The sequence below is a fragment of the Gymnoscopelus braueri genome, assembly GCF_963280865.1.
Source record: "Gymnoscopelus braueri genome assembly, chromosome: 7".
Taxonomy (NCBI): domain Eukaryota; kingdom Metazoa; phylum Chordata; class Actinopteri; order Myctophiformes; family Myctophidae; genus Gymnoscopelus; species Gymnoscopelus braueri.
Window position 1 is genome coordinate 21108424 of NC_137608.1, and position 12409 is coordinate 21120832.

Genomic DNA, 12409 nt, shown 5'->3' on the forward strand with positions numbered 1-12409 from the left:
GGGTGCCATTATCATTGGTAGCGGCGGCCATCTTATCGCTATCCGGGCCGGCGTGAGAGGAAGCAGTCAATATCAATGTAGTCAGCACCTTGTTTCTTCTTTTCGCCTCTTGTGAGGCCGAAAAGAAGATTCGCCTTTTCGCAGATAAGTGAGGCTGGGACCGAGGCTACTCCAGCCTCGACCCCTTGTGCCTTCAACGGCATGGTAGAAGGCTGTTCGCCCCCTGGGTGCGTTCGAAAATACAGCACTGAGCGCCGGTGGGGAGTGCAGGTGGGGCTCCAACAACAAGTGCGTAGTTCAAATTGTTCAAATCATGTGTCAATATAGGTGGGGCTCCAACAACTGCGTAGTTCAAATTGTTCAAATCATGTGTCAATATCAAGGTGCTGAGCACCTTGAGGGTGCCATTGTCGGTTGGTACAGGCGACAAATGTATGACCGCAAACATCTTGTTTGTCGCTCGGCGTGAGAGGGAAGACTGCTCGCTCACGACGAAGTGTTTGGCTAGGATGGTTAACACTTAGCTCTGGTCCAGAGCGTTAGCAAGTGAGCAGAGCTACAGTAGGATAAAGTTAGCCACTTTCTTATCTCCACCGGGGGGTGCTCCAACAGCAAAAGTGTAGGTGTTTAAATTATCGGTCAATATTAAGGTGATCAGCACCTTGAGGGTGCCATTATCATTCGCTACAGGCGACAAATGTGCGGTAGTCATCTTGTCGCTTCTTCTTCTTCTTTGGTGTTTTTTGGCAGTTGGCACCCATTTAAGGAGCATTACCGCCACCAGCTGGACTGGATTGTGAACTGGACATGTACAGTAAACCAATAAATAAAAATAGAACTCTATATTCTATTCACTAACTGGGTTCCTCTTATGTATCTAATGATGTTAACATATATCTTCCCTGCTGCTTTCCCTAAGAGACCTGACAGTGTTAAATCATGATGTTTCCCCTTTTCCAACTCCTGATATAATTGATTCCTCTCACTGTTGTATTTCCCACATTGGAGAAGTACATGTTCTACTGTTTCTTGTTCGTCACACTCTGTACATTTCCCTGTCAGGTGCTTCCCTATTCTATGTAGTGAATCATTCAGCCCTGTATGTCCAATTCTCAACCGTGTGATGATACTCTTCCTCTTCCAGCCCACCACCCTCTCAGTAACGACCTGCTTTTGGATATTGTACATGTGTCTTCCAACCTCCCCCTCATCCCAGTATTGCTGCCACACTGACGGGGTATAAGCCCTGATCATTGGTTTGATTTCACTCTTACTTAATGGTACCTTCATGTCTATCTGTCTAAATCTTAGTGTTTGTTTGGCCAGGCTGTCTGCATGCTCATTTCGCTCCACACCAACATGAGCTGGGACCCACAGGAATTGTGTTGTTATTCCTTTCTTTCCTACTCTAAACAAAATCATATATATTTCATTTATAAGGTCCATTCGGCATGCAGATCTCCCTGATCTTACGCTCTCTAATGCTGAAAAGCTATCCGACGCTATGACTGTTGTTTATTCCTTTTTCTTCTATCCATTGTAAGGCTATGATTATCGCCACCAACTCTGTTGTATATACAGACACATGGCCTGTTAGTCTTCTCCTAATATTTACCTTGCTTACTGGGATGTACACAGCTGACCCTGCACATCCTGATACAGGGTCTTTGGAGCCATCTGTATATAAGAACACTGAGTCTGGATACCGCTGCTCACAATATGTCTGGACTGTGTACCCCACTGGAGTAAACTTTGGCTTGCTCTTTATTTCCTGCTGTACCCCAAGGTCAACACACGGCCATGTAAATAGCCAGGGAGGTATGGGAGGGATTGTCACTGTGGGACTGTACTCCAGTTCATTTAGCCCTATACTTCCTGCCTTTGCATTACCAATCCACCCAAAACTCATGCAGTTCGATTCTTGCTCCCAGCAATCCACTAACACACTCTTTGTAGGATCATCTTGTCGCTATCCATCGTGAGATGACATAAAGGCTAGTGTTGCCAGTGTGCGAGAGAAACAAGCAACCAGGTCTATGAAAACAAGCCCAAAAGAAGCGAGCCCTTCGCCCTTTTAATATACATTGGCTATTTGAAATAGCCGATATACAAGCTCACAACGTGTAGATCTGCCATTAAAAAACATATCTTGAGAATTTGAAAAATGTGGAATATCTTTGAAACATTTTATTGTTTTTATTGGGGTTATTTTAACTGGGAAATGGGATTAAGGGTCCAAATGGGGGGAGGCTTAAGGGTCTACTAAAGGGGCTCTAACCTAACCCTAAACGGCAAATATGAAAATCTAAATAATATGAATACGCAAATGAAGTGAATAAGTAAACCCAGCAAAAAAATATCCAAACCATGCAAATTGATTAAATTAATGGCCCAGTATATACTAGTTCCTAGGCCAGGTTGCTGGTGTGACGGCGAGGAGGCCAGGATGGACAAAAGGGAGAGCCAGGGAACGGACGCACCGGAGACGACGGACCAGCCGAGACGGGGGTGTACAAACAGCCAGAACCAGAGAGGCGATATAGGACGGTGACCAGTCTGACCACCCATATGATCCACGGACCACATCGTACCCTGTGGAGGAACGAGAGAAGGAGGAAGCGACCCGAGTATTGACGTACAATCACCGCAGAGCATAGCTCTGCCTTGCCGGTAAGTCTTCAAACCGACAACAATACTTGTGGTCTCCATCTCATGCTAAGCTAGATAGAACTGTTACGTTGCTTTGAATGTGACTGGTGTACCTCCTTGTCCTCCACAGGGACATCGGAACTGGTGTGCGAGGTGGTGCCATCAACGCTGCTGTCCCCCCCCCCCCCCCCCTCCAACTGGCTGGTTCCACCTTGTATTGTGTTTTTATTTTAGTTGGTTGGGCTTTTTATTGTTTGGGCGATTTTAGACAAGCTAAGGTCTTCGATCGTTTCAAAACTAAAGGTTATAGTGATAAAGTGCTGAGTGTTAATGTACAGAGAGCTTGAGAGAAAGAGAGGTCTAGCTTGTTAACTCCAAAACCTGCTCGTGCAGGGGAGTCAAAGATAGTTTTGTCCACTACCTAATCCCCTTTGTGCATTGATATTAAGAATTCTGTGAAAAAATACTGGTATGTGTTATCGAGTGATCCTAATGTGGGTCATGTTTTCAAGGAGCCCCCCATCTTTGCACACAAACGTGCCAAAAATGTGAGGGACTCTTTAGTGAGGGCAGACTGTTATGTTCCACCACAGCATTTTATGTCAGATTTGCCTACGGGCAACTTTCCGTGTTACAACTGTGTTCATTGCAATGTAATGATCAGAGGGAATCATGTATTGCATCCACATTCAGGAAAAAAGATAGATGTTAAAAGCATCATCACCTGTAAAACTAAGTTTGTGGTCTATCTGCTAAAATGCCCTTGTGGCCTTTGTTATGTGGGTAAAACCAAAAGAGAACTTAAAGTTAGAATTTCAGAACATAAAAGTAATATTAGAAACAAGGATGAAAAATCACCTGTTGCTAGACATTTTAATGCGGTGGGACATGAAGTCTGTGCTTTAAGGTTTCAGGGTATTGAGGCAATATTGCCCTTTTTTAAGGGGGTCGTGAAAAACTTCTATTGCAACGAGAGGCATGGTGGATACACTCTCTCCAAACAGAACACCCTAAAGGTCTAAATTAAGAACTTTTATTAGGTTGTTTCTTATAGTATTTATTGTGTGTAAAACAGATAGAGCATACCACTTGAGAGTGAAATGAGTTTATTTTGTAGAGCAATGAATTGATGATGTGACAATGAATGATTAATACCTCTTTTTCAAGTGACACTGTGTATACTTCGGTATTTAAAAAATGTGTTTTACATTTTTTATAAATGTGCAAGTCTTGAATGAAATCTGAGTTTGTCTTTATGAAGGAGTACTGAGGGACTCGCACAGACTAAGGTTGTAAAACTGCCGCTTTACTGCTAAAAAAATGTGTTCTAGGTAATTATTTTTCTTTCTTTTTCTATATATGTATTTCCTGTTTTATAGTGACCCTTTTGTGTTAAAATATTTTGTTGTTACCCGGACCGCTCTGTGCGTTGCACCAAGGTCCCTTTATAAGTGACACAAAAACAGTGTGATGTCATTATACGCTGAAGAAGGCCTCTGGGCCGAAACGTCCGGTTTGACACTGTTGCTGGGGAGCTATGACCTAAATAAATAAGAGCCTAAATGGACTTAAGTGAGTGCTGGCATTCCTTTCTATGGGCGATTTTAGATGCCACTGTATCAGGGTTGATTTAATAAAACCTTGTTCACCTTTTCAATTTTGCCTCAGTTTTAAGTGTTTGCCTTAAATCCAAAGTTGTCATATGAACCTGTGTTGCCTTTTAACGTTTAACTGTGAGGACCAGACCTTTAAAGGTGGCATTGTCGGCCTTGTTTTAAGCATGTATTGGTTTTAGCTTTAAGCACCCTGCATTTTACCAACTAACTAATATGTTATTGTTAAATTTATAAGTGCACACTTAAAGGTAGGGTAAGTGATATTTTTGGGTTAAAACAAAAAGTATTTTGTTAAAAGGTTAAAGCACTATATTCTGATAGTAATCATTAGAGTGTTTGTTCTGTAACAGGAGTCTCTCTAGCTCTTTAATAAACAGAAAATACATTTTCCGGTAGGTGTCAAAATCTCAGCCAATCAGGAGAAAGTACACATTTTTAAGCTTCATTTTTATAGTGTTCCAATTTTGCCTGCTCATTTCTTAGTGTCATCACTTCCAATTTCACTTGTTTAATCTATATCCTGATTGAGTTCTCTATCCTGATTGGATAAAATTGGAAATGAAACTGAAACGAAAATGCATTTTCTGTTATATAAAGAGCTGGAGAGACAAGGAGACTCCTTTTACTGAACAAACACTATACAGCTGTGAGTACTATCAGAGTATAGAGCTATTTAACACTTATTTTAACCAAAGAAAATCACTTACCCTACCTTAAGTAATTGGGTGTTTTTAGCAGTGCTACATAAACAAGAATGCTACAACTGGCACTAGGTGTCAAAAGGATGGACATCAGAAATGTGGACCTCTATGGGGACCTACCACGGGTCACAGACAAAGTCAGAGAGAAGGATGAGTGGCAGGGCACTGCGTCAGGCCCCCGGAACTAGAGGCAAGAAAACTGACACTATGGGAGCTAACCCAGTGCAAAGCCAGGAAAGGCAAGCAGCGCACCACCTACGTAGAAAGCTGGAAGCACAGCTTAGCTAACAACACGTAGAGGGCTGGATGCACAGCTTAGCTAATAACACTGCAGAGCTCAAGACCCTGATGTTAGATAGGACAGTGTGGAGGGCAGCGACTCAGGAGTCTGTGTTGGCTCTGACATCGCACGTAGAATCAACAATACATTTGAATGTCTCTGAATGGATTTTTGACAACATCAAACACAGATTCAGCTCCCCACAGACCTAGAAACCTCCCATTTTGAAACTGAAACACATTCACTTGATGTATGGTGGAACCCACCTTCTAGTACACCATTCTGTTATTTTTATTACACTGCCTGTCTTTGGGCATTGCATGCTGGAGCAAGAGGCTCAATTTTGCTGAATGATTGCTATAGGGTTAGATATTTTGGAAATTCATTGGTAAGACTGTGTGGGAACTGGGAACCCTGAAGTGCTGACCTCAGCTGACCAACAGGGCTTTTCCACTGCACCGTAGGATGGTTCTAAGAATGTCTTGTGCACGAAGCAGTTGAATTTTCGTCTTGGTTTCCTAACAGTGCTAAACGCAGCCAAAGCGTTCCTCTGGGAAGGCTTAATTCAGTGATTGGTTTTAGGCCCTGCAGTGGGAAAGCACAAATGATACGAGTGTCAACACAAAAGGCTGCTGCAGATACATGCCTGATTATATACTATTGCTGAACAATTGAGGAGACTGAGGCATTTCCAAATCCACTATTCGTAAAAGACTACAGTCAGTATCGCATGATTATAGTAAATAGCTCAGGCTCTCACCAGACACACTTTCTATGGTGTGCAATGTTGAAAGTCGCTCTGAAGCTCAGCATCAGGCCAAATCTTCAATAGCCTTCCATGACACATTTGCCTATTCGATTAATCTATCAAAATAAACTAAACAGTGGCGTAGAACATTTTATATAGTTAATATGGCACTTGACAGTTTTGATTATAAAGATTACAATGACATATTAATGTAGACAGTGCAAGAAGCAGTTTTTACACAACAATAAATAAACAATGCTAACTTTCTTTACAAGATTCACTTCTTGGATATTTGGCACTTAAGTGACAAAAACAACCCAAAAAGCATTATTTTAAGTGTCCTTTAACATAGTGTGCATAGGTAGATTTTGCATAAAACTAAACACATTAAACATGAATACAGTAATGTATACGTATTCTTCATTTGGCCTATGGTCCCTCAAATATTTTTCTGTGCTTTAAATAAGCTAACTAATACATAGGCCTAACGGCTTGGGTTGTTCACTTGTAAGTGCTCTTATGAACAAAATGTGACTATATACAGTACACTCATACGGTAGTCTGATTTCCTGGTCCCTGACTTTTAAGCCTAATTTATACTATTTATAACAGATTTTCTACTGAAAGGAATAACATTTTCCGTTGAAAACCAGTTACATTGGATGGGGGAAAAGGACATGCGAAGTATAAATTATCATTCTAGTAATTCTGTCAGCAAAGTACTACAGATATTGACAAGGGAAGCAGAAATAGACATTGAGTTACAAAGACAAATAGATTAAAAAAATAGATTTTTGGACACAGACATTTAAGGTTTGATAACACAACAAAAAATAAGAGTGGTCACAACAAAGTGAAGGCACGTATTTTCTGCAAATGTCTGCTTGTTTCCATTGCCCCTTCCCTCATCTGATTATACAGTTAATTAAAGACTAGTCCCCCCCCCCACACACACACGTGCACAAAAACAGCTGTTTTTACACATTAAGTGTTGGCTCATAGCAACAACTCCAGTGGCGGACACAGAGTCTGATAAGGAAGGAACCAATCTCTTAAAAAGGTAGTCTGACAGGAATGTTTTTTTTTTCAACTTGGGTTTTAACTTCCAATGGTGTGTCTCGTGAGCAGAACTTTGCCATACGAAGTCACTTGGTTTAAATAGCCTGCATACTAAAAACATATCAATTTAATTGAGACAAGTTATATTACACTTTTTTAAGCTGAGAATTTATGGTGACCATGACCCTTTAGAAATGATATCTTGGCCTTTCAATCTCAAAAGGCAAAATTGCACACTGTCACACACATATTTTTCTCGGGCGCGGCTTGAGCAGGTGCAATATTCTCAGTCCAGTTCTATATAAGGCAGTATGCGTTGCTCACTCCTCCATCACAGTACTCAAGAAGACACTTTCATAGATACACAATGTTCTCTTCTCCTCCGTCCTCCCCATTCTGTCCTTCCAGAGAGAGGTATGCCTGTGGAGTAAGAAGGGGGTCGAGGGAGGCGGAGGTGGGGTAGTCCTCATACAGGTCTGTGATCCCCGACCTCCACGGTGGCACAGGACACCTTTCCGATGGGGGGCTGAAGTCTGCTAAAAGGAGACAGAATACGGCCACGTTTATTATACGAGTGGTTCTCAAACGTTTTCATGTCAAGGACCCTGTGTTTGGCATGCATATTAGGCCACAGACCCCCCTTAACGAGTCTATTTGGTTCCATTTGTACACTCCCAGAGTTATAGACCTGTAAGTGTCCATTTGGTTCCCAACTATCAATCATTGATAGCTGAGGACCCCCTGGAAACCCCTTTAAGGACCCCACTTTGAGAACCACTGATTCATACTTCATGGCTTGACAAATAGCCGATCTACAAGCTTACGTGTTGCATCGCAATGCGTTGAGCTTGTGTATCTGCAATGTTAGGACATTTTCACCAATAATAAAGTCGTTAATGGACATCACAGGAAAGCTATGTGAAGTATGTATACTTACTGTTAGTCCTCCGCTGCTGTGAGCTGAACCCACTGCTGAGGGAGTGAATGGGGGTGTTGACTGGACGGGGGAAGCCGTGGCTGCTGTTGAAGTGCGGGTACGCTAGACCAGCATCTGGGGGTGGCTTGCCGTGCGCCTGGCTCAGCAGGGTGTTGAGGCTGTTATAGAGGCTGGAGCTCAGGCCAAGGTTGGGGGTGAGGCCGGGGCTGTGTGTCGGGCTGTCCTGGTTCTTCCTCGGCCCAGAGTTGAGACTCTGATGGTGCTGGTTGTTGTTGTGGCGGTGGTGGTGAAGGTGATTCTGCTGCAAGGAGCGGAGCAGCAAGGCTTCATTCTCGTACACTGAACCGTCCAGGCTGCCTGATCGACTGTGACTGCTTCCCTGTGAGGAGGACGTGAACAACGGGTGGAATGCAGAAGAGAATGAACCTTAACCACTTAAAACCGATTTGTTGACAGGGTTCCCCCTGGGTTCTAGTTGGACCCCTCTTTTTTCCCTTCTGTACCAAATGTCCTATCTACAAGCTGTAGATCTGCTATTTTCTGAGAATGTATTCTGTTTTTGCCAAATATTCACCTATATGACATGCCCAGAAAAGATATGCAAGGGTTCATGTGGTTAATGCCAAGATAGAAATGCATGTCCTGGCTATACTCATTCTATCATCCATTACATTCTCTCTATGGCTGTAACCTTCTGTTTCTTACCTGGTAACCATCCATGGGTATCATAACGGGGAGGCTGCTTTGGCGGTTGTGTCTCCAGGTCTGGAGTAGCCTCTGCTGGGCTTCAATCTTTTCCCTTTCCATGGCCACGCCCCTCTGGCCATCCTTCAGCATGTCTAAATTCTGCTCGTACTCCAATAGCTGGGCTTCCAGCTCCTTGCGTTCGCAGCGCAGCCTCTCTGCCTCCAGGAGGCACTGTTGCTCACGCTGCTCTAGCAGACTCTCCTGTTCGCCCTGTGAGAACACAGAAGGTTCATGTTGGCCATCAGGGATAAACAAATACACAATACCAATTTCAACTTGACATCCTTATGTTGGGCATGTCAGCATAAGCAAAATGTTTTTTTTAAATTGTAACAACGCATTGTGTGAGCTGGTAGATAAAACAGGGCATAAGTGGATAAAACTTGCAGGTGCTGTAATGCTATGATGCTATTTGCATGTGGAGTGTCACATGGGGCCCCATCAGACTGTCGTAGCCAACGAGGTGAGCTGAGAGCTGAGAGTTCAGCACCAAGGACAGTACCGAGCTCTGGGACAGTTGGTTGAAGGAAGGTACTGTATGATTGATGTTATTATAATATAATAACATCGCACTCAGAATGTTATGAGTGCGTGGACGACGCAACGCTTATCAGGATTTCACATTTCAATCCCAAACACACATATCCGAACGCATATAGGCAGGCCTACCAAAGACTAAATTCAGATGATCAAATGAATGCATAATGAATGTTCATGGACACGTTCTAAAGCCTACCCTTTAAGATCAGATCTTAATAAGATCATCGTCTAATACTCACCTACAATTCATGAATCTGTGTAAATGTGCGCATTGCCGCTCCATCAATTAACATCCCATACTTGTGTAGTGATGCTTTTTGTACTCATGTGTGGTTAATAACTGGCAAGGCAAGTCAATAGTATTATAGCTGCTTCATAGATTTGCATTTGGTGTACAAACCCTGTTGCTTACCTGTTGTTTGTCCCGGGCCAGACACTCTCTGTCCCAACGCTGTTGCTCCTGTCTCAGCCTCACATGAAGCTTCTGCACCTCATCCACCTCTTCTCTCTTCCTCTCCAAACTCTTCCTCTCCACCTCCTCTCTCCGCCTGTCAAGACTCCTCTGCTTCTCATGATCCTGGATGACAAAGGACACAGACTTAAACAACCTATTTTATATACTTAGTTTACAGAGATCCGCTCCTTTTCCCATCAGCACCAACATCTGAAATTAGCTGATTTACAAGCCTGCAACGTGTCGAATTGCGGTGCGTTCAGAGCTTGTACATCGGCTATTTTCTGCGATTGTTTGCCACAGAATAGGGACGCTAGGGAACAAGAGGTTAAACTCCATCAATCATTTTTTATCAAAGGGAGCCGTGAGTTCTACCAAATCATCTGCAGGAACTTGGTGGCTGGGTTTCAACCATGGTACTTTCCTTAAATCAGGCAAATAAAGGCTGTGTGTGTGATTATCCTATGAATAGCATCTGAACAATGATGTATCAGTCAGTGGACGTACTGGGTTGTTTTGGAGCGATACAGATGTGCGGAGCTGTGGTCGGTCTCCCTCCTGAAGCAGCAACTTGTGGATCTCATAAGAGCTGTCCTGCAGGGTGACAGCAGCCTGCACACAGCCAGAGGGACACAGATGACAACACCACACCTACTAAAGCACTGTTTCCCAAACTCTTATCTCAAGACCCAAAAGACACATTTGGTGTCGGGACCCAAACTTAAACAAAAAATATATTATGATTTACCACTTAAGCCATTAAGACCTGAGGTTGATTCTACAAATGCCGAATAAATCAGTAGTTAACTTTCAAGATTATTCTAAAATGCAAAAAAAATAGCAGATGTACAAGCTCACAGCGCGGCATGAAGTGACACACTGTGAGTGTAATAATGACCGATGAGCTCTATTACACACCGTTGTCTAATCAAATACTCAGAGCACCTGCTGCACCACTAGAATGTTATGCTGTATCCAACATGACAGCCATGTAAACAAACACACAATATCATTTACAACTAAACGTTGCTCTCAAGAATGTTTTTGAAAACATTCGAAGCGAGAAATAGACGATGCAGCAACCGAAAATGTATTCTATTTGATCAACACTTCCTTGTTTTCCGAGGCGATCGTGTTGCGCTGGGTGGACGGCCATTTATGGAATACTTTCATTACAGCAAGGAAATACTTTGTTTTGTTGTTACTTTTGGGTCAATTTATTAATGTATTTATTAAGTAGCCGTGTAATAAGCGGGATAATTGTCAGCGCACTAGTCATTGTTTGAAAAGAATCCCCTTCAGGATGATTAAACACCTCGGCTCCGCCTCTGTGTTTAATCATCCTGTCGGGGGTTATTTTTCAACAACGACCAGCGCTCTGACAATTATCCCTTGCTTATTTGTCAAGCTCAACCTCAAAAGGACTTATCAGCTATCACTTCCTATTCATCGGACAATCAACCTTTCCCCTCTCCAATTATCAGGGTCAAAGCAAACACTGATGTGCTCCTGCAGTCATTTCCTGGCATTAATATTCTTACCTGCATACTGTAGAGGAGCTGAGTCAGACTCTGGACGCTCTCTGCCACCTATGGGAGACTGTGTTATTGCAAACGTATAAGCAGCAACTCATAAGAACCGTACATTTCGGAAGTAAATTACAATAGGTGAACCTTCAAGTGTGTTCCGTTTGAGTCGCCTCTTCCCAGGTCAGTTGCAGAGGTCCACAGCAGGCTATCCGGTCCTGTCCATTCACTGTCTGACACCAGAGAGGTGGAACTCACACTCAACGTGCTCAGGTAGTCTGCTGTAGGAACGATGAGAGAGACCAAGAGAGAAACTTAATATTTCTGGTACCCTGTGAAGAAGTTTAATCAGTTCAAACAAAGAGTCCAGTGGAGCATGGTCAAGAATGGACCCGTAACCACTTAAACCCCTGTAGTCTTAGAGAACTGGACTTAAGTTACAACTGTACTTTGACCACTTTTTCCGTCTACACCAAATCTCTTCGCCTAAAGTGGCAGATCTACAAGCTCACAATGTGTCGCAAGGCGATCGGCTATTTTGGGCTAATGTTCCCGCCAGAATATGGATGCCGGGGTTCAAGTAGTTAAAGGACCACTTCACCCTTTTCTTGCACTGTTGTCACTGGCAGCCCGGTTTCTGAACTATCCGCAGCCAACCTCTGAGACACAGAGTGAGTAGACAGAAAATGGTGCCATGTGTTGTAATGAGCATTAGTGAGGAGCAATTATATGAAAAATAGGTTGACAATGGGTGAAGTGGTCCTTTAAGGTCTGTAACTCAGGGAGTGTCCAAATGGAACCAAATGGACCCGGTTCCATTTGTACATTCTCATCGTTAACAATGGGGATTTCTTTACTTTGCATCTTAACTCCTTCAGTGCCATGGACGTCTAAGATGTCCAATATATCATAAGCCCAGAGTGCCATGGATGTCTAAAACGTCCCCAAAATAATTATATGAAAAATTATATATTTATTTCTTTTTTTTTTTTTTTAAAACGTTCAGAACCCAAGATATCATGATTTGAAGATTTGCCACTCCATTCACTTCTTGTTTAACTTATTACTTAAAAAGGCTGTATCTCGGCTCCTGTGTACTTTTTTTTACAATGTATTTTTGGCCCTGGCACAGGGACAACACAGCCAGAAATA

At 42.8% G+C, this 12409-nt stretch overlaps 1 protein-coding gene across 2 annotated transcripts in view; it reads right to left on the minus strand.

Moving 5' to 3' along the window:
- Positions 1–6270: 6270 nt before the first annotated feature.
- The window catches only part of LOC308087895 (rho guanine nucleotide exchange factor 28-like), a 72684-nt gene continuing 66545 nt past the window's right edge, over positions 6271–12409 (minus strand). For both annotated transcript variants that reach the window (XM_080432126.1, XM_080432127.1), the window contains 7 exons: positions 11405–11538; positions 11273–11320; positions 10239–10343; positions 9690–9854; positions 8696–8947; positions 7991–8369; positions 6271–7589 (listed from right to left, as the gene is read on the minus strand). In XM_080432126.1, the coding sequence (XP_080288252.1) occupies positions 7408–7589; positions 7991–8369; positions 8696–8947; positions 9690–9854; positions 10239–10343; positions 11273–11320; positions 11405–11538 (1265 nt within the window). In that variant the 3' untranslated portion in view covers positions 6271–7407. The remainder of the gene's footprint in view (positions 7590–7990; positions 8370–8695; positions 8948–9689; positions 9855–10238; positions 10344–11272; positions 11321–11404; positions 11539–12409) is intronic.